Source organism: Lichenostomus cassidix, chromosome 8 (genome assembly GCF_008360975.1).
Source record: "Lichenostomus cassidix isolate B80296 chromosome 8, HeHo_3.0, whole genome shotgun sequence".
Taxonomy (NCBI): domain Eukaryota; kingdom Metazoa; phylum Chordata; class Aves; order Passeriformes; family Meliphagidae; genus Lichenostomus; species Lichenostomus cassidix.
In genome coordinates, this window is record NC_139489.1 from 1,097,700 (window position 1) to 1,125,233 (window position 27,534).

At 52.7% G+C, this 27,534-nt stretch overlaps 1 protein-coding gene across 1 annotated transcript in view; it reads right to left on the reverse strand.

Moving 5' to 3' along the window:
* The window catches only part of SGIP1 (SH3GL interacting endocytic adaptor 1), a 50,681-nt gene that overhangs the window by 5,310 nt on the left and 17,837 nt on the right, over positions 1-27,534 (reverse strand). The window contains exons 4-21 of the mRNA XM_085067390.1: positions 26,446-26,502; positions 25,996-26,050; positions 24,986-25,161; positions 21,668-21,679; positions 21,175-21,186; positions 20,811-20,835; positions 20,376-20,427; positions 19,429-19,514; positions 17,342-17,434; positions 16,350-16,424; positions 14,205-14,654; positions 11,513-11,634; positions 10,663-10,789; positions 7,465-7,524; positions 2,961-3,072; positions 2,126-2,281; positions 1,139-1,271; positions 612-814 (exon numbers count right to left, since the gene is read on the reverse strand). Coding sequence (XP_084923516.1) covers positions 612-814; positions 1,139-1,271; positions 2,126-2,281; positions 2,961-3,072; positions 7,465-7,524; positions 10,663-10,789; positions 11,513-11,634; positions 14,205-14,654; positions 16,350-16,424; positions 17,342-17,434; positions 19,429-19,514; positions 20,376-20,427; positions 20,811-20,835; positions 21,175-21,186; positions 21,668-21,679; positions 24,986-25,161; positions 25,996-26,050; positions 26,446-26,502 — 2,006 coding nt within the window. The remainder of the gene's footprint in view (positions 1-611; positions 815-1,138; positions 1,272-2,125; positions 2,282-2,960; positions 3,073-7,464; positions 7,525-10,662; positions 10,790-11,512; positions 11,635-14,204; positions 14,655-16,349; positions 16,425-17,341; positions 17,435-19,428; positions 19,515-20,375; positions 20,428-20,810; positions 20,836-21,174; positions 21,187-21,667; positions 21,680-24,985; positions 25,162-25,995; positions 26,051-26,445; positions 26,503-27,534) is intronic.

The window sequence follows — 27,534 nt, forward strand, 5'->3', positions numbered from 1 at the left end:
TGGGTTAGTGGCTGGACTGGATAGCCTTAGAAAGCTTTTCCAACCAAAATAATTCAATGATTGTATGAGCTGAGCAGGAAAATGCTGCTCTTGGAGTGCAGGAGTGATGGGTAACAGGCATGGGAATGTCCTTGTACCCATGGCAGTGACAGCCACATGTCCTTCCACAGAATCCCAGAATCCCAGACTGGTTTGGTTGGAAGAGACCTTAAAACTCATTTCATTCCACCCTCTGCCATGGCAGGGACACCTTCCACCATCCCAGGCTGCTCCAAGCACTGTCCAGCCTGGCCTTGGACACTGCCAGGGATCCAGGGACAGCCACAGCTGCTCTGTGCTAGTACCTGTGGCAGTGATGGCCATGCAGCCCTGTAAACCCCAAATAAAGCAGCCAAAACGCAAAATAAGGGCTGATGCTCTGCTGCCTCCATTCATCTCTGACCATATTTTTTAGGGAATGACAAGAAAAAAAATGTGTCAGAGTGGGGTGAAATGTTTCCTCCCGCAAGAGGAAGGCAGGATTGGGTCCCCAACATGTCCCCAGCTCCCACCCACAGCAGGATGGGCACTCTAGACAGGGACAGGGCAGAGCCAGGAGGAACAATCCCTACCAGACAGCAGGAGGAAGCACAGCCTGAAGTTTGGTTACTCCTCCGTCGACAGGGACGAGGAACTGGACGTTGTTTAGAGCCACCGGAGTGGTCATTGCCTCTGTATTGTATTTGTAGTCGATGCGCAGGTCAGTGCTTGCAGGGTCACACCGCCAGCTCACTGCAAGGTTTAATGGAGTAGACTGAATACCCTGGGCAGATACCTTCCAAAATGACAGAAAAAACATTTAGTTTCCGTAGGGCTGAAGGGACAAATCCCGTTTTACAGACGCGGACATCGCATTTGGTTTCAGAGGGGGCAATGCCTTGAATTCCCACTGAATTTAGTACTGGGCTTAAAGCCAGACAACCCGGTGCCACACAGAAGGGACAGGGGGACAACACAGCCCCCACCTCACGTTAGCTCCACTCTGCACTAGGGAAACATCTTTTTTGACAGCTATCATTCACCACACTCTTTTCTTTTTTTTTTTTTTTTTAATTTTTTTTTTTTTTGGCACGCTTTTATGGTACAAAAAAACCCCTACCTGGTACTTGAGCATATCCACATTGTAATAGGTGGCTTGAGGTTTCTGTTCCGATACCTTCTTTAGGTGAGTCATTAGGTTTGGCATGTTGACCCAGAACTCCTTGGAGCTGGAGTCACTCTGCACGCTGTCACTGCACAGAGGGAGAATGAATGAGCCCTTGGGATCACCTGCCTGGCAGGAGAGAGCTGCTCTGCAGAGCACAGCAGCCCCACAGCCTGAGGAATGCTGGCTCCCTCCCACGCGTCTCCGGCTTGTCCTGATCTGTGTGTTTGGGATTTGGGATCTCCCAAGTGCTGGGCTGATCCCGCAGTGTGGGTGGAGGGGAAGGGGAGGATTCTGCCCCTCTGCTCTGCTCAGGTGAGAGGCAACCTGCAGAGCTGCCCCAGCCCTGGGGCAGGAAGATGGGGAGTGTGGAGAACACCATGGAGCTGCTGCAGGGCTGGAGCTCCTCTGGAGCTGGGCTGGGAGAGCTGGGAATGTTCACCTGGAGAGGAGAAGGATCCAGGGAGAGCTCAGAGTCCCTTCCAGGGCCTAAAGGGGCTCCAGGAGAGCTGGAGAGGGACTGGGGACAAGGGATGGAGGGACAGGACACAGGGAATGACTTCCCACTGCCAGAGGGCAGGGATGGATGGGAGATTGGGAAGGAATTGTTCCTCGGAGGGTTTGAGGCCCTGGCACAGGGTGCCCAGAGAAGCTGTGGCTGCCCCTGGATCCCTGGCAGTGTCCCAGGCCAGGTTGGACAGGGCTTGGAGCAGCCTGGGACAGTGGAAGATGTCCCTGCCCATGGATGGGGTGGGACAGGATGATCCTGATGATCTATCAACCCAAAACCAATCAGGGACTTTATCCAGCATTTAAAGATTTGAGAATTTCCCTCCCAAAACCAGAGCATGCTTCCAAGGAAGATAGCTCAGGCCGTACTGCAAACACCCTAATTTCTGGCATCCTGCCTTCCCCTGGCATGCTGGGGAGGGAAGGGCTTACCAGCAGAGGAGCTGGGGGTTTGGCAGGACGTGCTCCAGCCTGTTGTAGTTGAGCACGCGGAAGGTGAGCACGGCCGGCGCCGGGTTGTTGGCGAAGTGCCGCGTGATGCCCGCCGGGAAGGACAGCACCATCTCCCCCGTGATCTTCACGATGCACCTGCAGCGCCCAGCGCACAGCCAGGGCGAGGAGAGGGAGCTCAAAAGGCAGCAGCAGGGAGGGGTGGCACCGTGGGAGGTGTGGGGACAGTCCCCTCTCCCCACCCCATACATCCGAGCCTCTGGTGGCCTCAGGGAGAGCAGGAACTGCACAAGGGCTGACTGGGACCTTAAATATCACTGCTCTCTTTAAAGGTCCTTATTTCTGCTGTCATTCAGTACTTCAGTTAACTCCATTTGCCTTCAGTCTGCCCTTTCGGGGTTCATCTATTGGAGGTTTTTAAAACAGGTGGGAAATTCACCTATGTATTTCAGTTAAATTCAGTGTTGCAGTTAAATCCATTTGTCTTTGGTCTGCCCTTTTGGGTTTCATCTATTAGAGGTTTTTAAAACGTAGATGGGAAACACTGGACGTTTCTTTTGGGATGCCATCCCATTTTTCCCAGGCAGGGTGGGCATGGGGAGGGGAGGAGCAGCCAACTTGCACCCTTCCCGTGCTGCTCTCCGAGATTCCTCACATGAAATCCTCACCTCCCTTTCCCCAGCAGAAAAACATTTCCACATGGGCACCCCAGCAGTGTCCCTGGACACCCCAAGCTCTGATCACCTCCTGTCTCCCTCCCCATCCCTGTCCAACCTCTCCACCACCCAACCCCACACCCCCGGCGCTCAGCACCTACTTGTTGGGGTCAGCCCCCTTGAAGTAGGCGTTGACCGTCTCGGTGAAGGCTGCAGCCACGGGCAGGGTGTCCTGTGCCCCCATGGTCAGGGGGCTCGGGCCCCTCGAGGAACCTGCAACACAGCAAACACCTCCCTTGGCACCTGCCAGCCCTGCTGCCCCCCGAGCAGAGCCCACAGCACCCCCCAGCCTGACTGCACGGGCAAATCATCACCACACATCCCCCAGGCTTTGGATGAGGCTTTCAAAACGTTTGGAAAATGCTCTTTTCCCCCCACCCTGCTGAAAAAGCAAGCAAAGAAAAGGATGGAGGTGGCCAGGCGGGAGCAGCATGCAGGGCCCTCCCGGCGCGGCGGGGCTGCCACGGCAGGCTTTGCATGACAGTTTTTGCAGTCGCTTTTTGGGCCCCGCAAAGAGGGGCTGGGGGGGTTCATTGTGGCACCCGCGGGGCTTGGGGTGTTGGCAGTGTCCCCCTGGTGTCCCCCCAGGCTGAGGGGACTCCTGCAGTCCCCAGCATGATCCCCTCTCCTCTCCTGCCCTGCGGATACCACAGGATGCTCTGCATCCCACTCGCTCCACAAAGCCCTCAGTGCCCTGCAGGAAATCCATAAATCATCAGAAACCTGGAAAAACAGGCATTGGCACAGATTGCCCAGAGAAACTGTGGCTGCCCCTGGATCCATGGAAGTGTCCAAGGCCAGCTTGGACAGCAGCAAGGACAGAGGAAGGTGTCCTTGCCCATGGCAGGGTGCAACAAGCTGAGATTTAAGGTTGTTTCCCAACCAAACCATTCTAGGATTCCATGATTTAAGAAAGGGGAAGAGTTTGCTTCAGTGGTGCTGTTCATCCACGGACACTCACCAGGCTCTAGAATAATCCAGCCCTGCAGGATCAACCCCAGGATTTCCTTTACTGGCCAGAATTGTCTCCAAAAGATGTTTGAGGATGAAATCATCCCTGCAGGTGCCCCAGGTGTGTTGGAAACTCTCTGTGCTTTCCAACACGAGCTCTGTGCCAGCACCAAGGGGAGGTGGGGTTGGCACAGCCAAGCCCTCCCCTCTTCCCCATGGAAATTACCCAAAAATCAGCCCAGACGTCCAAGGTGTTGATCCCACAGCACCCAAAAACTCCTGCAGAGGTCACTGCCTGCCCTGTGGCTTCAGCCTCATCTCTCTCCTGCCCCAGTTTGGAATTTTTTCTACACCACATTCTGTACACCAGGTGAAACACGAGGATTATTTCAACCCAAACCAGCTAAAAAGGGACAGCAAGGGACTCCAGAGGGACACCTCATCCAGGGATGTCCTCACTCTGTCACCTCCATGCCAGGCAGGTGGGTGGGGGGATGAATCCAGCCCGGGTTTTGTTTGGATTAAGCACATGCCAGCTCCAGCCAAATCTGTGGGAATTCCAATCCCAGGAAGGGCAGCAGATGAGGGGGAAGCAAAGCTGAGCAAAGTGTGTCACGTTCCTGCTGAGCTCTTCTGCTTGGGCTATCCTCAAAAATGATCCTTTTCCTTCTTTCTCTGCTGCTTCCCATTGCTGCCCCAGTAAATACCAGGGGTTTGGGTGCAGGAAATTGAGATTTGCAACGTCTCCCGGGGGAAGAACTTCTGTCACTTCAATTACATTTGGGGTTTGGAGATATTAATGGGAGAAATTGAGGAAATTATAGTTTTCACCAACAAGGAGGATTCCTCACACCTTTCCGAGGCGTATGAATGGATAAATCCTAAGTGCTCTTTCCTGGAGGCACAGATGAGGGATTTTCCCTTCCTGGAGGCACAGATGAGGGATTTTCCCTTCCAATGCCTGATGCAGCCTGAAAGTGTCAAAAATTGATGCAGCCACGCATCTTAAGAGGCTCAGGGGAATCAGTGATTCCAGCTGCAGCCCGGGATGAGGATGCTCAGGGATGAGGATGCTCAGGGAGTGGATCTGGCTGCTCCAGGATGGGCAGCTGGAACGTCTCACCCACACACACCAGACCCATTGCCACACACACATTAATTAATCATTAATTCTCCTGCTCCTGAGGCCACAACTCCAGGCTATCCATTGGGGATTCCCTGATGGACATCCCACCAGAGAGCAGACACGGTTCCAGCCAAGGACACAGGCAGCTCCCCAAAACCACAGGGCACCAAACCCCAAAATCCCATGACAGAGAGGAAATGCAGGACTATGGGACAACATATTTCCTATAAATCCTTTCCACAGACACCACTGGGAGCACATCCTTGCTCCCCACCCAGAGCAATAATCCCTCCGAGCATCAAACCCAACCGACATCCCTGCAGTGGGATATTCCTTCTGCATCCACCCAGAAACACAGAGGGGATCCAAAACCATCCCCAAAGTCTGGCTGTGGAGGGGAAAACCAGAGGTGTCACCCAGCAGAGCAGCCCTGGGCTCGTCTCGAGGGGAAAGGCACAAGAAAGGGTTTGGCAATGGGATTGTCATTCCTTGGAAAAGGAAAATCCCAAACGCACCAACTCCAGCTGGGTTTTGCCTGGATCCTGCAGCACCACCACACCTTTCTCCTCATTCCCCAGCTCTCCTTTTCCCCTTTTTTCCTTGCACCTGCATGACATTCCTTGATTCTCCAGAAGGAAAAATCATCCATGCAGGAATATCTCATGGATCCCCTGAGCAAGCTCAGCTGAATCCATCTGAGCACCAAAACGTCCTCATTTCTGATCCAGCTGGGAATAAAAATCATATGGGTGGAATTGGGGTTCTCCACTCCTCCCTCGTGAATCTGTAAATTCTTCTCTCAATGGCTTCAGGGAATTTTTTAGTGTAAAAATAAATTTTTACAGTACGGTTTTTACTAAAAAAGAGAATTATAATCTATTTCAGCATTGGAATCTTCTTCCAGAAACTTGAGAGACAAATCCAGTTGCTGTGGCACAACTCTACCCAAAACCTGCCTTTTCAACTCCTGCTTCAGAAATTATTTTTACAAGCATTTGATTTGGGAAAATGACCTGATAATAACAGCGATAAAAAAATAAATCCTCTTTATGGATCTTTGGATCCAGCGAGAAGCAGCAGACCAGTTTAATTTGCCTTATTTTTCCCTACAAAAGGTGAAAAATGCAGCTCTGGAGTTGCTAGGGATCCCAGAATGTGACTCTGAACGAGAGCAACACCACATCTCTTTTCACACAGGAACAAACTGCCCCATGTTCTGCGAGCACACGGATCTTGGCACAAAAAAAACCAAAAACAAAACCAAAAAACCCCAAATCCAGAAAGAAACCATCATTTGCCTTCTGGCATTCCGTGCCCTGACTTCCAGATGCCAAACCCAGCAGATCTCCTCTCACTTCCCTGCGGATGAAGTTGATCTTTTTGATTTTAAAGCTTAAATATTTCGAGGGAAATCAGGAAATCCAGCGTGTGGAAGTGAGACAGCTCCTTCCTGGGCTGTGGGATCATCCCGGATACTCCTACATTCCCAGGACAATCCCAGACCGTTCACACCACCAGAACCAAGCCCGAAAATTCCAGTACGAGGTTAATATTCCAAAGCACAAGCAAACCCCCAGAGGTGGAGGTGCAGCGCTGGTGCTGCACCGAGGGAGGAGCAGGAGGAAGCACGGGGTGGGATCAGGGGGAATGTGGTGCTGGAATATTCGTGCTGAGGGATAACTCAGTCCCTGCTCTGCTCAGCTCTTCCCAGAGCACCTGGGGAAGGAAATCCACGCAGGGATTTGAGCTGGAAAGAGCAAAACAGCACCAGGAGGAAGCAAATCCTCCGCGACCCCTCGTGGGTCTCAGCTTCCCCCAAAGCCTTGGGGCTCTCAGAGTGGCGTTGGCCACTCACCCTCTGTCCCCTCTGGGATGTGACACTGCTCGGACAAGGTGCCATCAGCCCCCAAACAAGTCTTTTCACCTTCCTCATCCACGAGAGACCCAAAACCTCCAGCACCTGCAGCCAAGCCGCACACCCTGGCAGCGGTTCGGGGCGGTGCTGGCAGTGCCAGCGCGTTCCCCATGTCCCTGCCGCCGGAAAAAGGGATGAGAGGTGGGGAGGAGGCGATGCCGACACCCTCGGGGTTGGAATTCAGCACACCCAGCCCGCTCCGGGCAGCTCGCGGGGCCAGCGGGGAGAAGCCCTGGTTGACAGAGTCAAGTTCCTCGGCAGTGCAAGCGGCTCAGCTCCCTGGCTTTCACCTCCATCTGGGAATATTCGGAATGTTCCTTTGGGTTGCGGTTCGTTTGGGTCGGATTTTTTTAAATTTTTTTTTTTTCTTTTTTGGAAAAGGAAATCAACGAGGAAAAAGAGATCAGCGTGGGACAAACGGCACAAATCAAATCAAAACGATTCCGGCCGGGCTGGCGATGTCATCTAAGTCGCCACAGCATCCCGCACGGGAAGCTGGATTGGATGGAGCCTGGAAAGCTGGATTGGATGGAGCCTCGGAAGGGAACCCCGGGAGCGAGAGAGCGAGAGCGAGGGGAGCGAGTGGTTACCGGCTGTGCTTGGCACTACTTACCTTCGAAAGTCAAATAAAACTTTCCTCTGTCAAACCAAACGAGGGAAGGCTGTTCATTCTCTGTATGGCCAGGAGTTGAAGCGGGATGGGAAAGGTTAAGGAGAGGGAGAGAGAAGGACACAGTGTGAGTCACAGAGCAGGTCATTAATGTCGCTACGGGGAGGGGGCGAGGCGCTGCAGGGCTGTCACACGTGCAGGGACAGGGGCGTTACACCCGGCCGCCGGCTTGGGACACAAAGCGGGAAGCAAAGCTATGGAAGCCCAGATGGAAGAGTCGTTTTGCCCGCTGGGTGAGGAGCTCGGAGGGGTTGTCTCGCTTTTTTTTTTTTGGCTACAGTAGAAGAGGCTTGTCGGCTCATGCACTCCGTCAGTGTTCTACCTGCGCGGAGCCGGGCAGACACTCCTCAGCGCCGCCTCCGGCAGCAGCCCCGGCGGGATACCGCTCCGCATCCACCCCGCGGTGACAACGCAGTGACAGTGAGACGTGGCTGTTTGCTCTCGCGTTTCAGGACACGACACTTGCAGAGAACCAGACACACGCACACAGAGCAGCAGATCCTAGCCGGAATCTTCCCTTTCCCATCGCGACCAGCTCCCTGCACTCCCGCCGCCTCCAAAGCCACCACGCTGGAATAACTCGGGATGGGCGCGGGGGGGAAGGTGAGGTGGGGGGTGGATGTGGAACAGCTTGTGGAGCTGTTAAATGAACCTTTCGGAATTCGGGAGGTGCCAACCTTCCACCTCCAAGTCCTTTGAGTCGCTGAGAAACTGTCATGCAAGGTGCTGCGAGCGGTGGGTTGCCGCTCCCAAGGCGGATTGCTCGGAAAAGTTCCCTGCTCAGTACAGTACCTGCCGGCGCTTCAGGGCGCCTGTCAAACGCGGGCAGTTTGTCAATAAAAGCATCATCCTCTGATAACACAAGCAGAAGAAACGCAAAGGAAAGGAAGAAAGAAAGAAAGGAAGAAAGGAAGGAAAAAAAAGAACACAAAAAAGAATGAAAACATGGATTCCCAAGTGAAACCAAGCAGCGCACTCGTATCAACGGAGAGACAGAGAAATGACGGGAGGGGAACCGACACGGGAGTCAGACAGCTCCTTGCTTTGCCGGGAATTCTCCCGACTGACATGCAGCCAACGAGGAAAGCACACCAGAGCAGCACGGAGGACACGGAGATGGAGCAGCCCTTCCCGTGCTCCCGGGCAAACTCCGCCGGACTTTGCCGTGGGGAACGGGAGATGGGAATGTGGTGAGACAGACCGCAGCCCCAGCCCGGTTGGGGTGTCCCAGCGCCCCGGGACCTGCAGTGCTCCTTGACCCCAGACCTGCCCATCCCTGCACACCTCCCAGCCCAGCTTTTCCTCTGTCAGGAACTGGAATTGCCCTGCTGTGGGTTTTCCTGGATGCTCACCCTGCACAGTGCCGGCCTTGCCTTGGTGGGGACAAGGAGATGCTTTCCCAGTGCAGACCCCAAACCCTGTCTGTCCCTGCCTGGCCCCCATGAGCTTTTCCCGAGGTTTAGGGCAGATGCCAGCAGAAAGGCTCTTCCCCCAGAGGGTGCTGGGCACTGCCAGGCTCCCCAGGGAATGGGCACAGCCTGAGGCTGCCAGAGCTGCCAGGGATGCCCAGGGTGGCATTGTTGGGTGTCTGTGCAGGGCAGGAGTTGGATCAATGATCCTGTGGGTCCATCCAGCTCAGCATCATCTGTGCATGGAGCTGGAAGTGCAGCTCCCTGCAGAATCTGGGATGTTCCTGCTGGCTGCCCCATTTGGAGCTCCCCAGCCCAGGGGTGACCCCAGAGCCCTGATTCCAGCTCTCCTGCAAGGAAAGCCCCCATGGATGGGGTGGGAATTTCTGGGGTCAGTGGGCACAGCTTTTCACCCCCACAGCAACATCATCCCCTCTGCTCAGCACGGGGAGGTCATTAAAACAGCAAACTTCCGCTCCCAAAAATATATGAGAAAAATAAAATAATCTGAGAGGGAGCTCAGGTGGCACCAGCAGCCCTCAGCCTGCTCCCCTCGCCCTTCCCATCCTCCTGCAGCCCCTGGCACTGTCCCTGTCCTCAGCCTGGCTGTCCCCTCCACCAAAACCACAGTCCCTGCCTTCAGACACCGGGCAAAGCGCCTGCCAGTGCCACCAGCGCTGCCCTGCGGCACAGGGGACACTCAGGGCTGGCTGCCCCTCGCTCCAGGTGACATTTTCCCCAGCAAGGTGCTGTGACAGTGACCAACAGGCGGAACAGAGCAGAGCACCCTCAGCACCTGAGAGCGAAGCGACACCAGCATGGAGACGCAGTCAGACTCCAGCAAAGCCCGGGGAGGGCTCAGTGCCACCACACCGCGGGGACAGCGCCGGCAGCAGCACTGCCAGCCGCCACAGGGCGGGTTGGTGGCGATGCCACCGCTCGTCACAGTGATAAACACGGGGAACTCCCGCCAGGCTGGGTTTTCCAGGGGGTTGGGAAGAAAAGACAAAGGAGGGAGGTGGTTTTGGGGGAAGATGGAGCTGCAGGGAGCGAGGGGCCGGGGGTGGCAGCCGGGGGGTGGCAGGGATGGGGGAGCGCCGGCAGCAGGGACAGAGGGGACAGGGAGGGACAGAGGGATGGAGGAGGGAGGCGTGGGGGGACCCAGCGCCTGGAGCTGGGAGCTGCCAGCCAGACTCGATCCCCACTCCTTGTCTCAGCCCCAGGGTTTTGGCAAACCCCACATTTTCAGGACGTTCCTCCAAAAGGAGGCTGTGGCACTTTGTTCTGGTCTAGGACATGCCAAAGCAATGGCTTGGGAGAGTCTTTTCCTAGACCCCTTTTCCTGTTACTGCTTTAGGGGGAATTTAAGACATTCCAAGAGCTTTCATATTCCTGGATCCCAAGGTCTGGCTTCCAGCCCCACTCCCCTCCAGGCACAAGCATCCCCTGCAAAAAAAGCTTATTTTGCCCCAATTTACAGCCCAGAACCACATTTTATATTACAATCCCCTTGACCATCACCAAACATCCACTTCCCACAACATTTGGAAAAACTCCCCTACCATCATCACCCTCCTGATCCATCACCCCCTCAAACCCCTTTCAGCATTTAAAAACCCCAAAGAAAACAAACCAATCCGACCCCAAAGAACGACCTAGCACAAGAAAAGGCCTCAGGAGTTCTTGGAGGACAGAGGAAAGGTGAAAGCACAGCAGCGCTGTGTGTGTTTACCGACGGTGGGAGTGGTGGCTGCGCTCAGGGAGTTGGTGGAAGAGATGGAAGAAGTACTTTCAGCACGGGCTAGAGGTGCTATCGGAGGAGGGCTGGAGGAGTGGATGGGAGGGCTAAACGGCCTGGACTGGAGAGAAACATAAAATAGCACAACGTCAAAGAAAATCTGCACCGAAACGTTTGCATCGAACAAACAAAGCTTTTGCTGGACTGTCAGGACCTCCTGTTTGCTCCTCTGGTGTCCCAGGAGGAAATTGGAATGGCTTGAGTTCTGTTAGGAGCAATGGCATTTTAGCTGGGAGCTGGGAAAGCTGATTATCCCAGCATGGTGTGGGGGTTTGAAATTCCCAGCTATCCCACTGGGGATGGCATCTCCAGGGCGGTGGGATGGATGGGATGGGCAGGGAGCAGTGCCCACCGTGTGCCAGCTCACCGGGCAGCAGCTCAGCAGCTCCTCAGGATCCTTTGGGGATCATTTTACACTCACACCATCGACCCTAAAAGCCTCACAGCTTACCTGGGGCAGCCTGGGGTGGCAGGATGGGACAGGACAGGACATCACAGCCCAGCTGGGGTCAGAAATCCCTCCCCGAGCCAGGCACCATTCGTGGGATGGCTGGATCTGCTCTGCTCTGCCCAAACCCTTCCCTGGAGCCATTCCCACCTCCCCCATTCCGTGGTTAGCCCACGGCTGGCAGAGCAGAGGTGGGCACAGCCCTTCCCTCCTGGAATTCACCCCAGAGAGTCAATTCCAGAAGAGCCCCACCCACCATTTTCTCCGCCCGTTGTCTCATTCCAGACCGGGAATGTCACCCCCACCCCTGGCATCCCCCCATCCCTGCCCACGTACCACATCGCTGACGGGAGGTTTGCCGGGGGGCAGCTTGGGCCGGGAGGGGGGCCGGGGGGGTGGCGGAGGAGGTGTGCCACACGTGGCCAGCGGCGTTCCGGGGCGAGCTGGGGACGAGGAACCTGCAAGGAACAGGAGCTGTGAGTGTCCTGCAGGCTGTGACCCCATAGTGCCACCCCAGAGCCCCGAAGCACAGCCCTGTTTGCACAGAGCATCCCAGGATTGCTGATGCCCGAGGATTCCTGCCAGCGACTTCTCCACGCCTGGATCCCTCGGAAAAATAGTTATCAGAGGAGTCTGAGAGCTTTCCCAAAAAACCTGGGCGGGAGGAGGATGATGACTGATGAACTGGGAATTAGGGATTCTCCTCTCAGGGGAAAAACTTCGTCCCACCAGAGAAGGGAAAGGGTGGGAGAGGAAGGTTGTAGGGTTTGTAACACATCCTGGGAGATCCTGGAACAGGGGGTGCTGATCTTGGGGTTCACATGGTCCCTGACCCTGTGCAGAGGAGATTTTTGGGATCAAATAGAAGCTTCCCAGGATATCCAGGAGAGAGCTTCACTCCACACCCAGAAATTCCTTCCTTCTAGAAGTCCAGTGACAACCGGAGCTGTGTTTGAGGACAGAGGTGACACCAGGACGTGAAGGACAGCAGGAATGGGAGGGAATTCCCATTCCCAGGACAACTGCCCCAGTGTTTGCCATGAACTTCCATGGAGCTCAGCAGCTCCGTGCTTGGCTCAGGCTGGGAGGGAATTCAAGTCCCCATTGCCAGGACAAGTGACCCAGTGTTTGTCACCAACTTCCATGGAGCTCTGCAGCTCCGTGCTTGGCTCAGAGTGATGAGATGATGATTTAATGATTTTCCCACTTACAAGAGAATAATTTCCGAATTGTTTTGGGTGACACCCACATGAAGGAAATCTGAATCTATAGAATAAAGTTGGATTTACAGAAACAACAAGAGGTGAAGGAGAGCAGGCTCAGGCAAGAGAGGACTTGGCTTAAAGGGAGTAAATTCCAGTCATTCCTTTGCACAACTCCAAAATTCAAGCCACTTTTATTTAAAAGCCTGATTTGGGAACCAAAGTTTGAGTTTTTCCTTCCTTATCCCAATAAAAGCCTGACAAACTAGTGAAGATTCAGGGACAGTAGCCTTGCAGCACTGAGTGTCATAGGATGGAGCGTTCTGTGGCCACCAGGTAGCCACCAAAGCCTGGCCAGGTGGTGGCTTCCATCCAGGAAATGGGTATTTCCAACAAGCAGGAGCTGTGGCAGCATGTGAAAACCAGCATGGAATCAGAAATCTGCTGGAATGCTGGGCTTGGAACAAGATGAGTTTTGAGATCCCTTCCAACCCAACCCTGCCATCGTCCCCAGCCCTGCCCTGGTGACATCCCAGCCCAGCATCCCGTGGGATGTGAGGGCAGGAGAGCAGCCTGGGACAGCTCTGCTCCACAGCACCCAAACCTGCCCTTGGGAAGGTGGAAGGAGTGGGAGAGGTGCTGGAGCTGTGTCCCAGAGCCTGATCAGCTGCCCTGGGATGCAGATTTTGGAGGATTTGCATCATTTTTGGGTGGTTGTGTCCACACTGTCATTTCCCAGTGTGCAGCACTGGGGGGCTGAGGTGCAGTGGGGTGTAAAGCTGTCCAGCCTGAGCCAGGAAGAATTCCTGTAGAAGGGATGTGGATATTCCAGGACAGGCTGAGCAGGGATTCTCCCTCCATCCCTCCCCACATCTCCACCCTGTTCTCAGCTGGGAATGGGCTGCAGAGCAGAGCAGGATCAATCCTGGTGCTCCTGGAAGCTCCTGGAGAAATCCCAGCTCCAGCAGAGCCACCAGCTGGACGCTGCAGCCCCCAAGCCCCCCAAAACCCCACGGATTGAGCACAGAAAAGCCACCAGCACTGAAGCAAAGCCACACTCACAGCACACCAGCCACGCTCGGGGGAGGTGACAAACCCCCTGCACGGTGACACAAGTGCCCAGCTCCCGGCGGGAGGGGACAGGGGTTGGACACGGAGCTGGGGGGCTGAACTCCCACCCACCCCTCAGCACCCCGAGGGTGTAATTCCCTCCAAAATCCCTTCGGGTGGATGCAGGATGGGAGCTGAGGGGCTGAGCGGGCAGGGAGGGTGAGGAACCCGAGCCTCGCCCAGCTCGTTTGCCTTAATGAACATCCATAATTAAGCAGGTGAAGGCAGGCAGAGCGAGCAGGTTCTCCCAGGGGACAGGCTCACCCCAGAACACATTTCCCATCCCCGGCTGAGCATCCACACCCTTTCCGAGCCGGGAAGGACCGAGAACCACTCAGACCTGTGAATTACCGTGAATTATCGTGAAATGTCGTGAATTATTAAGAGGATGTGATTTTAAAAAAAACCCTGGAGCCTCGCCTCGCTCAGGTGATTCCCCCAAACCATTTCTGCTTCTATTCCCACCGAGAACAAACCCGCAGCGACAACGACAACGACAACAACCACCCCGTGCCCAGTTTCAGGGAGGGAAGGGAAGCTCCCGGGAGCTTTGGGAAAAGCTCTGAGCGCGGCGGGAGCACAGCGAGGAGCGGGGAAGGACACAGGAGGCGCAGGACACACGCCGGACGCGGCAGCACGGCCGGCACAGCCAGGCGGGAGGGGACGGCGCTGTCACCACGGCCACAGCGAAGCACACCCGAGGTCACAGCACGTACCGCTGGCGCTTCCCGTGCTGGCGCCCGGTCCGGGCGATGACACCACCGCGCGGTAGGTGGGCGGCGGAGGGGGCGGCGGGGTGGCTCTTTGGCCCGGCCCGAAATCTTTGGGAGAGGCGACCGGCTCGGCGGCATCGTCCTTAAGCTCGGGAAGCTTCTTGGGAGCGTCTTCCAGCTGCAGCGGCGAGGGCAGCGGGCGGGGATGCTCTGCCGCCGCCGGGGCGCTGCCGGCCGGGCTGCCCGCGGCCACCGGCGGGGACGGCGCTTTGTCCCGGGGGGGCGACAGCTCGGGAGGCGCGTTCTCCGGGGACTGATCGGAAAAATTGACCCACTTGTCTTCCGCGGTGGCAGCAGCAGATTTGGGGGACGGCACGGGGCCAAAAATGCTGTCCAAGTCATTGATGGACGGGAGTTTGTCCCGTTTGGGCTCTGCTGCTGCCTGGTCCCCTCCTGCGGTCAGAGGAGGTTTATTTTACACCGAGCATTGAGCGAGGGCTGCGCTATTCTCTACGGGCTCTAGCGCTACGGGAGATGCTCTACCAACACCTTTTCCTATTGAAATGGATATAATTCATGGGCGAGAAGGTTTCTACCGCAGCCACGTGCGACATGGAATGAATCCCGCGGGATCCGAAGCATGCACCACGAGCCACACTCACAAAGTCCCAAATCCCCTCCAATTCACAGCCTTTTTTTGTCCTCTGAAGCACATCAGCTCCTTCTCAGCACTCTGAGTTATCAGCAGATCTCAAAGGTGTGCTCTCAGCACTCTGGCACGCCCCACTCTATATATATTTATAAACACTCAGGTATAAATATATATATTTAAACATGCTTGTCGGACACTGCTGGAGTCTGGGCATGCAGCACAGGGAATGTATTCCAGCCACAAGCAGGAACAGGTCGGGATTTCGGGACACAGATTGGGATTTCCAGGCTCTGCACGCTGAGCCACCACACACCAACATTCCCACCTGACTCCAGAACCACCACAGATCCACCAGCCAAGCATTTCACATCCAGAAAAGGGAGATCCTAGCACTAGATGCCCTCTGGGATCCTCGGGGCAGCATCACCCCATCCCTGCTCCTGCATTTGGGGAGCCAATCCACAGTTCTACATGTAGGGTGCAGGGGATTAAACGGGATTTTGCAAAAATCAGACAAAAACAGACACTTTAGCCACTTGCTTTACAAACACACGAGGCACAGCCCAGCAAATGATCCGGCATTTGCTCCCGGGAATGGATCAATGGATGGAGATGGACACTGCCAGCCTGGCTGCTCCCAAAGATGGGAAAATCGGGAGTTGGGAGCACCAGTGGGATGGTGGTGGGCGGAGCAGAGAGGCCAGAGCAGGGCAGTCCTTCGTGGCCCAGGAGTTCCATCCCGAGGGGCTCTGTCTGTCCCCAAGGCCAGGCTCTGCCTGCCCTGCTCACATCCTGCTTTGCCATCGGGCAGCACCATGAATTATATGCTTGGAAGCACCTCTGGCTGCATCCAACACCTTTCCATCCCTGCCCTCAGGCTGTCCTTCTTTCCCAGCACATTTCCATTCTCCCTTCCCCGCCCCAGGCTGCAGTGCCAGGGGGCTTTTCCTGCTTTTCAGGGGGAATTTGGGGGGCAGGGAGTGCAGGAGCAGATCCCACACATCCCAGTATTTCCTCAGCACAGGAAATAATGTGTTATTTCCACGGCAGGAGCAGGGCTCTGGAATCGGGAATAAATCCCAATTTTGAGCAGGATATCGAAGCTAATCTTGCCCTTCATTCCCAGAGGGACTGATCCCGAAGGCAGGGATGGTGTAAAGAACATTAATGTCACCAGGGTGAGACCAACCTTGGAGCCAAAAATATCTCTGTGATGCTTCTACAGCATCACCCCTGAAACAACAACAAACTGCATCCTCCCTCCACCCCTGGCAGTGTCCCAGGCCAGGCTGGACAGGGCTTGGAGCACCTGGGATGGTGGGAGGTGTCCCTGCTTGGAGCAGGGATGGAGCTGGATGGGCTCTGAGGGCTGCAATTCTACACCTGCGGAGGGAAGAGGCTGCACAGGGAGCAAAGGCGTGCCCAGAGCACACCCACAGGGCTCTGTCCCCTCGGTGCCACCCCGGGGCTGGGGCTGGGGGTGACAGGGGTGTTACCTATGGCCAGGGGCAGCGGGGAGCCGGTGCGCGGCGGGGTGGCCGGGATGTTCTTCGGGGGCAGCGGCGGCGGGGCTGCGGAGAGAGCAGAGGGGAAAAGTCAGCTGGAGAACACGGAGCATCCCAGGGAATGTGGGATGGGATTGCTGGGGAAGGGGACAGAGCAGGGATGAGCTCCCAGTGCTGTCCAGCCTGGCCTTGGACATTCCAGGGATCAGGGGCAGCACAGCTTCTCTGGGAATTCCATCCCTCCCCACCCTCCCAGGGAATAATTCCCTCCCGATATCTATCCATCCATCCATCCATCCATCCATCCATCCACCCATCCCTGCCCTCTGGCACTGGGAAACCATTTCTGTTGGGTTCGATGGAATTCTTTCCCCTCCCCGTTTTTAAATCTCAGCCCCGCGCTGATGTTCCAACCCCCGAAATTAGCATTTTAATTAAACCTGGAGCCTCCGAGGCACAGAGCTGCCTCCACCTTCCTCCTGCGCCCATCCCACGTGGATCCGGGATGGGCACGGGGAGAGGGAATGCTGGGGCTAATTAACAGCGCCTAATTAAGCAGCGCGGCTTTGCAGGGGCATTTCTGCCAAGGAAATGGTTCCCCAGCTGCCCCAGGCGGAGGGGAAGCTGCAATAAAAATCAGAAATTCGGGGGTTTGCTGCTCTTCCTGATGTGAGCCTGGAAGAACTGGTGCTTCCAACTTTTCCAGGCAAATCACCCCGGCATGAACAGGCAGGATCAGGATCAGGATCAATCCCATCCCATCCCATCCCATCCACCATTCCTCACCAATCCCAATCCCTCCTCCACCCCACAGCGCTGTAACCCAGGCCAAACCAAGTGGCAAAACCCCTGTAATTTAAAATATTATGGAATTATATATTAAAATTAAATATTAAAACAACTCCACATCCTTTTGGACGAGGAAAACTTCAAATCTTTGACACAACCTCTGTGTGGATTAATTTATTTTTATGTTAACTTACTTCCAGTTGGAAAAGGTCTTGGAAGTTTTGGGGATTCTACATTAGTGTTGCTGGGCTGGACTGACCCCCAGATCTCAGGCTGGTCCAGAGCAGCTGAAAAAATCAAAAAGAAACGTTTTAAAGCAGTGAGAAAACCAAATATTTTCTTCCAAACACCCAAACACATGGATGAGACGGTGAGGCTCTGGGAAAAGAGGGACCAGACAGTGACAGAAACCTCATTAATTAAAGACAGGGGCTTCTGTAAGGGTGGATAATTAAAAGCTTGTCTGATTTGGAAGCAGGACGTGCAATTAGTTTGACACTTATGCTGTTTGACAAACAAAACAATGCCAGGGATGGGTTTGGAGGGTTATTGTGGGAAGGAAAATGTTGTATTGAGGGCAAAAATGGTCTGGAATTTTAGGATATGCAAAAAAAACCCAAAAAAAACCCCATCAGGTATTACCATGAAAAGATACAATTAAATTCACGGGGATTGTAGGGGGAAAAAAATGATATTTTTATGTGTAATTTAAATTTTTTGGATTTTTTGTGCAGAGAACTGCATGGAAACTTTGCTTTGATTAAAAGAATTAACCAGAGTCGTTAATGACAGGACATAACGAGGCTACAGGGGCAGTGACCATTCCCTGAGCTCCCTGAAGCTCCAGGAGGAAGAGAGATTGGAGGCAGAGTTCTCCAGGAACAGCCAGCTCCAAGGGGTGAATGGGATTTTTTTTGGGAAAACAACTTTTGCAAGATTCCTGTGCTTTGGAAAAGCTGGGAAAAGCCAGGTTTGGAGGGAAGCAAAGTGTCTCTATGTTACAGGAATTACAAAATTCCTAGGAAATGCCATCTCCATAAAAGAATTTCCATTTTCCCTGTCCCACAGCAGCATCCAGAATCCCAGATGGAGTTAAACCCTCCCTGCTCCAGGGGGATGCTTTGATTGGAAAGTGCAGAGTTTTGATATTCTTGAGCTGTTCCCTGCCAGGACCTGGCCCAGACCTCGTAATTAACTAATTGACTTAAGCTCTGTTTCCATCCAGCCCGAATTAACCCCGTCAGGAACGAGGTCACCTGTCCTTCAACCCTGCTGTGGCTCCTTCCTGCTCCCTCAGGAGGGCTGGGAATCATGGAATCATGGAATTGTTCCGCTTGGAAATCCCTCTGAGCCCATCGAGTCCAATCATCCCCCAGCACTGCAAATCCAGCCCAACCTTGTCCCCAAGTGCCACAGCCACTGGGATTTGACACCCTGCAGGGATGGGGACTCAGCACTGCCTGGGGATGGGGAGCATTTCTGTGTCCCTGCCAGGAGATGCCACCATCATCCCCAAAGTCATCGTTGATCCCAAAATCATCGTTGATCCCAGAGTCACCCACCATTGTCCCCAAACTCATTGCTCATTGATCCTCAAACTCATAATTGATCCCCAAACCTATCACTGATCCCAAACTCACTCACCATCATCCCTAAACTTATAATGGATCCCAAAACTCATCATTGATCCCAAAGTCACTCACCATCATCCGCAAAGTCATCACTGATCTCAAATTCATAATTGATCCCAAATTCATCCACCATCATCCCCAAACTCACCATTGATCCCAAATTTATCAGTGATCCCCAAACTCACCCACTATCATCCCCAAAGTCATCACTGATCCCAGAGTCATCACTGATCCCAAAGCCACCGCTGTCCCCAAACTCATCGTTGATCCCAAACTCACCCAGCATTGTCCCCAAAGTCATCATTGATCCCTAACTCATCATCATCCCCAAACTCATCATGGATCCCAAACTCACCCACCATCATCCCCAAACTCATCACTGATCCCAAACCCACTGCTGTCCACAAACTTATCATTGATCCCAAACCCACCATTGATCTCAAACTCATCACTGATCCCAAACCCGCTCACCATGTCCCCAAACCCACCATTGTTCCCAAACTCATCATTGATCCCAAACCCACCGCTGTCCCCAAACTTATCATTGTCCCCAAACCCATCATTGATCCCAAACCCACTGCTGTCCCCAAACTTATCATTGTCCCCAAACCCATCATTGATCCCAAACCCACCGCTGTCCCCAGACTCACCATCCAACTTCTGCTCCTCGAACGCTGACTCCAGCGGCGGCCCGAAGAGCGGAGCCAGCGCCGCCGGGTCTTCCCCGCTTTTCTTGCTGTGAGAAAAGAGACAAGAGCAGAGCAGAGCTCTGAGCAGAGCAGCCACGAGGCCATTTCTGTGCTCTAACCCCGCCTTTGAGGCAAACACAAATATTTCCAGGAATTTTATATTCCAGAGCAACAAGGACCTGGCCAAACACAGCATTCCAGGTGGGAAAAAGGGAAAGGAGAGTGGTAGGACTTTGCCATCATGGTGCCAACCCTGTGGTGCCACAGCAGCTGTGGGACAGTTCAAATCATTTCAAAATTAGTAAAAAAGACATGGAAAAGGATTAAAAAATAAATACTGGAGATCTGGACTCTGCTCAGGTCCATCACACCTCGAGTCAAGCCCTGCAGCCACACAGGGCACATTCCCAGGGAGATTTGGCTTTGTTCCATAAAAACTCGCAGGTTTGCTGTCCTAAATCAATCCATCCCCCAAGGTTGGCCAGCTCTCCATAGGGATGAGGATCAAGGTGGCTTCCAGCAGGGAATGTCCTTGGTGCTTTGGGGGAGAGGAGGGATGGACATTGTGCATCCCAACCGCCATCAGCCCTGCCAAAATCACGGGATGGTTGGGTTGGGAGGGATTTAAATCCCATCCAGTGCCACCTCTGCCATGGCAGGGACACCTTCTGCTGTCCCAGGCTGCTCCAACGTGGTCTTGGGCGTTTCCAGGGATCCAGGGGCAGCCACAGCTTCTCTGGGAATTCCATTCCAGGGCCTCAAACCCTCCCAGGGAACAATTCCTCCCCAAATTATCCCAATTATCCCTTGGGTTTCCCATCAAGCCCAGTCCATGGGAATGTCCAAACCCCCACTGGGATGAGATGCCTGAACATTGGATAATCAATCCCAAAGGGCTCTGCACTGACCTGGCAGGGTCTGGCGTGGGCGTGGAGCGCCGAGGCCTCGTGATCTCCTCACCTGGGATGGGACAGACCTGGGATGAGAGTCATTCCCACCCCAGAGTGTCCCCCTGTGCCACCCTGACCCCGTGCTCCCACCCTGAGTGCCACCAGCATGGCACACGTCCCACCCACCCACCTGGAAAAAAAAATAAATCTGCTTTTAATTCCTATTTATTTCCAGAGAGAACAGAGCCAGGGAGCTGCACTGCTGCAGGTAACCCCAGCATGGCCCATTTCCTCTTCCAAGGAAAATTTAGGATGCCACCAGTTCTTCCAGGACCACTTTAACCCAAATTTAAGTCAGTCTTTTCCCCCTCCCTGCTTTCCAAAAGTGGGGGAAAAAGTTTTCCCTCACCCACTGCAATAATTTATATTTTCCAGGCTGCAGGAGATACTTACTGGATAAATTCCTTTTAATCGTCCCCTGGAAGGAAAAACACAGGAATGAGTGGCATGCATGGGGACATGGGTGAGTGGCAGTTGTCACCTCAGGGGCAAAGCAGGCCAGCAGGGGTGGCAGTTGTTTGGGGTGGCATTTATGGGATGTGGCTGAAATCCAGGGGGCAGAATGCAGGGAGCAGAAATCCCACCCAAGAGGGTTCTGAACCACCCAGAGACGCTGCTGGCAGCTCTGCCTTGGGGGTTATCCACATCCTCAGGGCTTTGAATCCCTGCAGGGCTGGGGACAGAGCCCTGCCAGGGACGGGGATCCCTCCCTGACCCCATTCCCAATCCCATTCCCATTCCCAATCCCAATCCTTACCGGGCTGCGCCGCTGCGGTCAGCGAGAGGGGAGAGAAGAGACACCTGGTCAGAGAGTGACAGGTCAGCACCCCACGGTCCCCAACAGCCACCACGCCTCGTGGGCCACCCTGGCAGAGACCCCAGGGGACCCCAAATCCCGGGAAATGGGGGATTTCCCCATGGGAAGCTGAGTTCTCCTGGAGAAACCCCAGTGGCACCACAGAAGGGTTTTTCTCCTACCTTCAAATGTGCCAAAATCCAGGGAAAAATCGAGCTTTTCCACACCTCACCCCAACCTCTTGGACCCAAACCACATCCCCAAAGCACATTCAAAGCCAAGCCCAGCTCTATTTTTAAATATTCTATTTTAAAATGCTCTAAGTCAGCAACAAAGGAAATTAAACTTCCCTCTGGAAGGGCAGGATTTGCTATTTGCTTTGGACATTTCAGCTCTAGAGACAGGACAAGGCTGCGGGAAAAATATTCCAGGAGATAAAAATGGTGTTTCTTACCGGACTTTTCCTCTAAAAGAAGGCAGAGAGAGAGAGAAAAAAAAAGAGAATGAGAAGGTGAGGGATTTTTTTATAAAGGTTGGAGACACAGCAAAACAGAGGGACAGGAGAGCTCCATCCACGGGGACACTGCAGGGACAGGGAGCACTTGGAAATGGGGAAATTGTGCCTGAGCCAGCTCATGGGAAGAATTCCATCGTTTTATCATGGAAAGAATTCCATTGTTTTATCATTCCAGGGACACTGCAGGGACAGGGAGCACTTGGAAATGGAGAAATTGTGCCTGAGGCATCTCATGGGAAGAATTCTGTAGTTTTATCATTCCAGACCCCGCTGGCCATTCCCAGTCTGCTCCATTCCCACTGAAAGCACCACAACTCCCAGTCTGGAGGGTTGGGAAGGGCAGTGACCATGGACAGCACCTGGGATGGAATTCCCAGAGAAGCTGTGGCTGTCCCTGGATCTCTGGAATGTCCCAGGCCAAGCTGGACAGGGTTGAGCAGCCTGGGACAGTGGGAGATGTCCCTGCCATGGCTGGGGTGGCACTGGATGGATTTTAAAGTCCCTCCCAACCCAATCCATGGGATTTCTGATCTCCCAACCCCACTGCTCCCTTCCCACAGGGCTGTGGTGTCAGAGCAGATCTGCAGCTGCCTTTGGAGAGAAAAGCCCAGGAGAAGGGCAAGGAGCTGGCAGGAAAACCTGGAGTTGCTGTGGCTGCCAGCAGCTCCTGCCCGGGGCTCTGGAGCTTCCCTGGCTGGGGCTCTGCCCATCTGCTCCCGTTGGCTCTGCATTTGGGATGCCCAGGAGCACAGGCGGCACGGATCCTCCTAGCCAGCCTGGCAGGGATCCTCCTGGCCAGCCTGGCAGGGATCCTCCTGGCCAGCCTGGCACGGACCCTCCTGGCCAGCCTGGCACGGACCCTCCTGGCTAGCCTGGCACGGATCCTCCTGGCCAGCCTGGCAGGGACCCTCCTGGCTAGCCTGGCACCGACCCTCCTGGCCAGCCTGGCACGGATCCTCCTGGCCAGCCTGGCACGGATCCTCCTGGCCAGCCTGGCACGGATCCTCCTGGCCAGCCTGGCACCGACCCTCCTGGCCAGCCTGGCACGGGTTTTTCCCCCAGCCCACCCCACAAGGAAGCTCCAGGATCACTGCAAGGCACAGCAGTGTCCCAGTGCAGCCCCAAACCCCACAGCCCACCCCACACAGGGATCCTCCTCAGCCCTTCCCAACCAACAGCAAACCCCAAATATGGGCAGGAAAAACAGCATGGAAAAGAGGGGACAAAAATCGTATTTAGGGAAATGCACACTGCATGAGAGTTTGGGTTTCTAGTTCTATTTCTACTACTATTTTTCTTCTTCTTCTTGTTATTATTATTATTGTTATTATAATTATTGTTATTATTGTTATTTTAATTGTCAGGGTTTCCCCCCCTTTTTCTGTGCTTTCCAAAGCTTCCAACTGCAATTTTTAATACAAAAATCATATTTAGGGAAATGCACATTCCATGAGAATTTGGGTTTTTATTTCTATTTCTACTACTATTTTTCTTATTGTTATTATTATTATTGTTACCACTATTATTATTGTCATTATTGTTATTTTAATTGTCGGGGTTTCCCCCCCTTTTTCTGTGCTTTCCAAAGCTTCCAACTGCAATTTTTAATACAAAAATCATATTTAGGGAAATGCACATTCCATGAGAATTTGGGTTTTTATTTCTATTTCTACTACTATTTTTCTTATTGTTATTATTATTATTGTTACCACTATTATTATTGTCATTATTGTTATTTTAATTGTCGGGGTTTCCCCCCCTTTTTCTGTGCTTTCCAAAGCTTCCAACTGCAATTTTTAATACAAAAATCATATTTAGGGAAATGCACATTCCATGAGAATTTGGGTTTCTATTACTATTTATCTTATTGTTGTTATTATTATTATTATTATTGTTATTATTATTATTGTTATTTTAATTGCTGGGTTTTCCCACTTTTTCTGTGCTTCCCAAAGCCTCCAACTGCAATTTTTAACCCTTGAATGCCAACAGGCAGCAACTCCCTGGCTGGAAAGGAGCAATAAAATGCACTGATTTTATTTCAGCCTCGCTGTGGCTTGGAGAGTCATTGACACTTCAGATCCAGGTTATTTATAAATCATGGGAAACTTCATCTGGGAAGTCACTAAAGCTCACACTGAAACCTCCTGAAAGCCCAAAATCCAATTTTTTCGTGGCTGAACAGGTTGGGATGAACCAACAGGAATCTCCACCAGCCTTAGGACAAGCAGAGAGGGATGGTTTTGTGCCAGGATGGGCTATGGAGAGATGACCTTTCCTTCTAGGAATCTGGATTTACCTCCAGGGTGAGAAATATCCCTCTAAAATCCCATTGCAGCAGCCTGCAAAATCCCACAAACATTTCCCTTGTTCTGGCAATCGGGGCAAGACCTTGATTTACGTCCTGAATGACAATGATTGATAATTGCCCTTGACTGAAAATGATTGAAATTCCCCTTTTTCCTCATGGGAAAATGAGAAAAAAATGGGGGAAATGGTGGAATAGCATATCCTATATCTCTGAATATATTTTATTTACTGTAGAAATGGTGGAATAGTATATCCAATATATCTTAATATATCTTCATAATATCAATATATCTGAATAATATCAATAATATCTGAATATATCTGAATATATCCACCATATGAATGGTGGAATAGCATATCCAATATATCTTAATCAATATATCTTAATAATATCAATATATCTGAATATATCCACCATATAAATTATGGAATAGCATATCCAATATATCTTAATCAATATATCTGAATAATATCAATATATCTTAATAATATCAATATATCTCTAATATATCCACCATATAAATGATGGAATAGCATATCCAATGTATCCTAATCAATATATCTGAATAATATCAATACATATTAATAATATCAATATATCTTAATATATCCACCATATGAATGGTGGAATAGCATATCCAATATATCTTAATCAATATATCTGAATAATATCAGTATATCTTAATAATATCAATATATCTCTAATATATCTACTATTTAAACGGTGGAATATCATATCTCCAATCTCCTTTACGAGCAAAAAAGGGAAATTTTTTAACACATTTCAGACAGGAACCATCATTTCAATGCAGGGTTTTGCTCAGATATAACCACATTACTGCTTCCCTCCTGACCAAACCCTAAAACAGGAACCCCAAAACCCAAATTTGGGATAATCCCTGTGCTCCAGGAGCTGGGGAAGGGCAGGAAGGAGGGCTAACTCACCACGGGGGACGGAGAGAGCGCGATGTTGCCGACGGACGCCTTGAGCTCGTCCACGGTGGCGGCGCTGCGCAGCACGTCCTTGGCCTGCAGCGGCTTGATCTTGATGTTGAACTTCTTGTGCGCCTCCTCCTCCTCCTCCGACTCGCTGGACGAGTAGAAGTGCTTGCCTTTGGTGGGTGGGGAGCCGTTAAGGAGGGTCGCTGCTGCGCCGGGGGAATGCTGAGGCTCCCTGGGGGGTTTGGTGGTGGATAAATGGTGATCCTAAATGGGCAAGGGAAGGAGGGAATGCTGGGCTGTCGCTGCTCGGTCCCTGTGCAGCCAAATTGGGATATCCCTGTGTTCTCAGGGGGAAATCCAGCCTGGGGCAGCCAGCAGGGGTTGGATCCATGCCTGGATTCCGTGGGGTTGTTCAGTTGGGAAAGGTCTGTGAGAGGGTTGGGTGCAACCATCCCCAGCAGTGCTCTGTGTCCCCAAGGGTCACATCCACAGGGATTGAAATCCCTCCAGGAATGGGGACTGAGCACTGCCCTGGGCAGCTCCTTCCAGTGCCTCACCACCCTTTCCAGGAAGGAATTTCCCCTGATATCCAACCTGGAATGCTAGACCTTCCCCTCTCCTGTCCCTGTCCCCTGGGAGCACAGCCTGGCTGTCCCTCCTTGCTGAGAGAGCCACAAACTCCTCCCTGAGCCTCTTTTCCCAGGATAATCATGGACATTTTGCTCTCCATGGAGCATTCCATGGGATTCTCCTCCTCTTCCCACTCCTCATTGCCCAGCAGTGACTCAAAGACAACCCAATTCCCCCTCTGCTCCAACACCTCAGATAATTCCCTCAAAAATTTCACTTTATCTGTGGAGCGCCAGCTAAAAACGAAAATAAAAAGGTGTAAATAATAATAATAATTAATAATAAATAATAATAATGACATGGACAGAGCCAGTGGCCTGCCTGTGAACCCAGCTCCTGTTGCAGGCTGTAACCCAAGAGGCAAAGCCAAAACCAAAGGATATATCCTGGCTCCTCGGGGCGGATGCTGTATCCCTCCTCATCCAGCTCAGGGGAATTCTGGAGAGGGAACAAAACACAAAAACCCAGAAGAATTAGGAATGTGAATTCCTGGAAAGCTGGAGCAGCTCTTTCCTCCCGTGGGAAGGGATGTCCTGCCCAGCCAAACCCCCTGGGGCCACACAGAGCGAAGGAAACCTCCAATTCCATGATTAATTCTGCAGAAATCAAGGTTTTCATCCTTGTCCATAATCCAAGGTTTCCTCTGGATAAACTGCACCATCCTGCAGGGCAGGACAGAGCCTCAGAGCCACCTCATTGCTGGGAATTCTGAGTGACCAGCAGGAATGGAACCGGGTCTGGACACAGCTGACACCACCCCAAAACCCCAAATCCAGGGATTTGGGATTCCCACGGGATGCTGCTGGATGGGGGAAGCTCCAGGGTTCACTCACATATCTGTCCCAGTCGATCTCTGCGTAAAATCCATTTGGGGCTCCGTTGGTTTTCTTCTGGAAAGGAAAATTTCACAGTTTAAAGGGAGGAATCAGGAGCACAGCATATCCCACAGCAGGATCCCACTGGGTGTATTTCCACACCCACAGCATTCCCCATCTCTGGAATTCTCCCACACCAGAGAACCAAAAGATTTCCTTTTTTTAAAAATTTTTTTGGACATTGATTAGTTGAACATCCAACATTTCTTAAGGAAAAGTGAGGGAATGGCCATTTCTCCACATGCTGGGATGGAAGAGATTCCCAATGCTCCTCAGGCAGGGGCAGTAGCAACCCTTTGGGAGATAAACCCTTTTCCCAAGGAGAGGGAATCCCAAAAAGGACTCAGATTCCGTTATCCAGCATTCCAGGCGTGGTGGGTTCGGGATGGAGCAGTGGGAAGTGTCTGGGATGAGTTAGTCCAACCATGACACACCAACACTCACAGGGGAATTGCTGCTTCCCATCAAGGGAATCCCATTTGGAAGAATTCCATCCCCCCTGGAATCCTTTCCTGATTCACTCTGGGCACCCCAAACCCCCCCAAAACCCCATGGCCACCACAGCCACTGACCAGCGGGGCTGACCTCAGAATTTTGGGCACCTCAGTGGGATAATCCCATTCCCCTGAGCTTCCAGAGGGAATATTCCCACCCCAGCTCCCTGCTGAGAGCCTGACAGGATTCACTCCCTGATCCAGAGCTGGATTGAACCTCACACTGCCCAAGGATGGAGCAACTCCTTGGAAGCTCAAATGTGGAAAAACCTCCTCTGGCTCCTGTTCTGTAGGAATTCTGGATGGTTTTCCACAACATTCCTGGTTTTTTTTGGTCTTTTCCTCTCCACTTGTCCTTCACCCCATTCCAACCAGCCTGGCTGACCCTGCAGGGTGTTTTCCTACCCTCTCGACCCCAATCCCAGGGTGATTCCCTGTTTCCCATACAGGCTGGGCTCAGAATTTTGGGCACCTCAATAGGACAATCCCATTCCCCTGAGCTTTCAGAGGGAGAATTCCCATCCCAGCTCCCTGCTGAGAGTCCAATGGGATT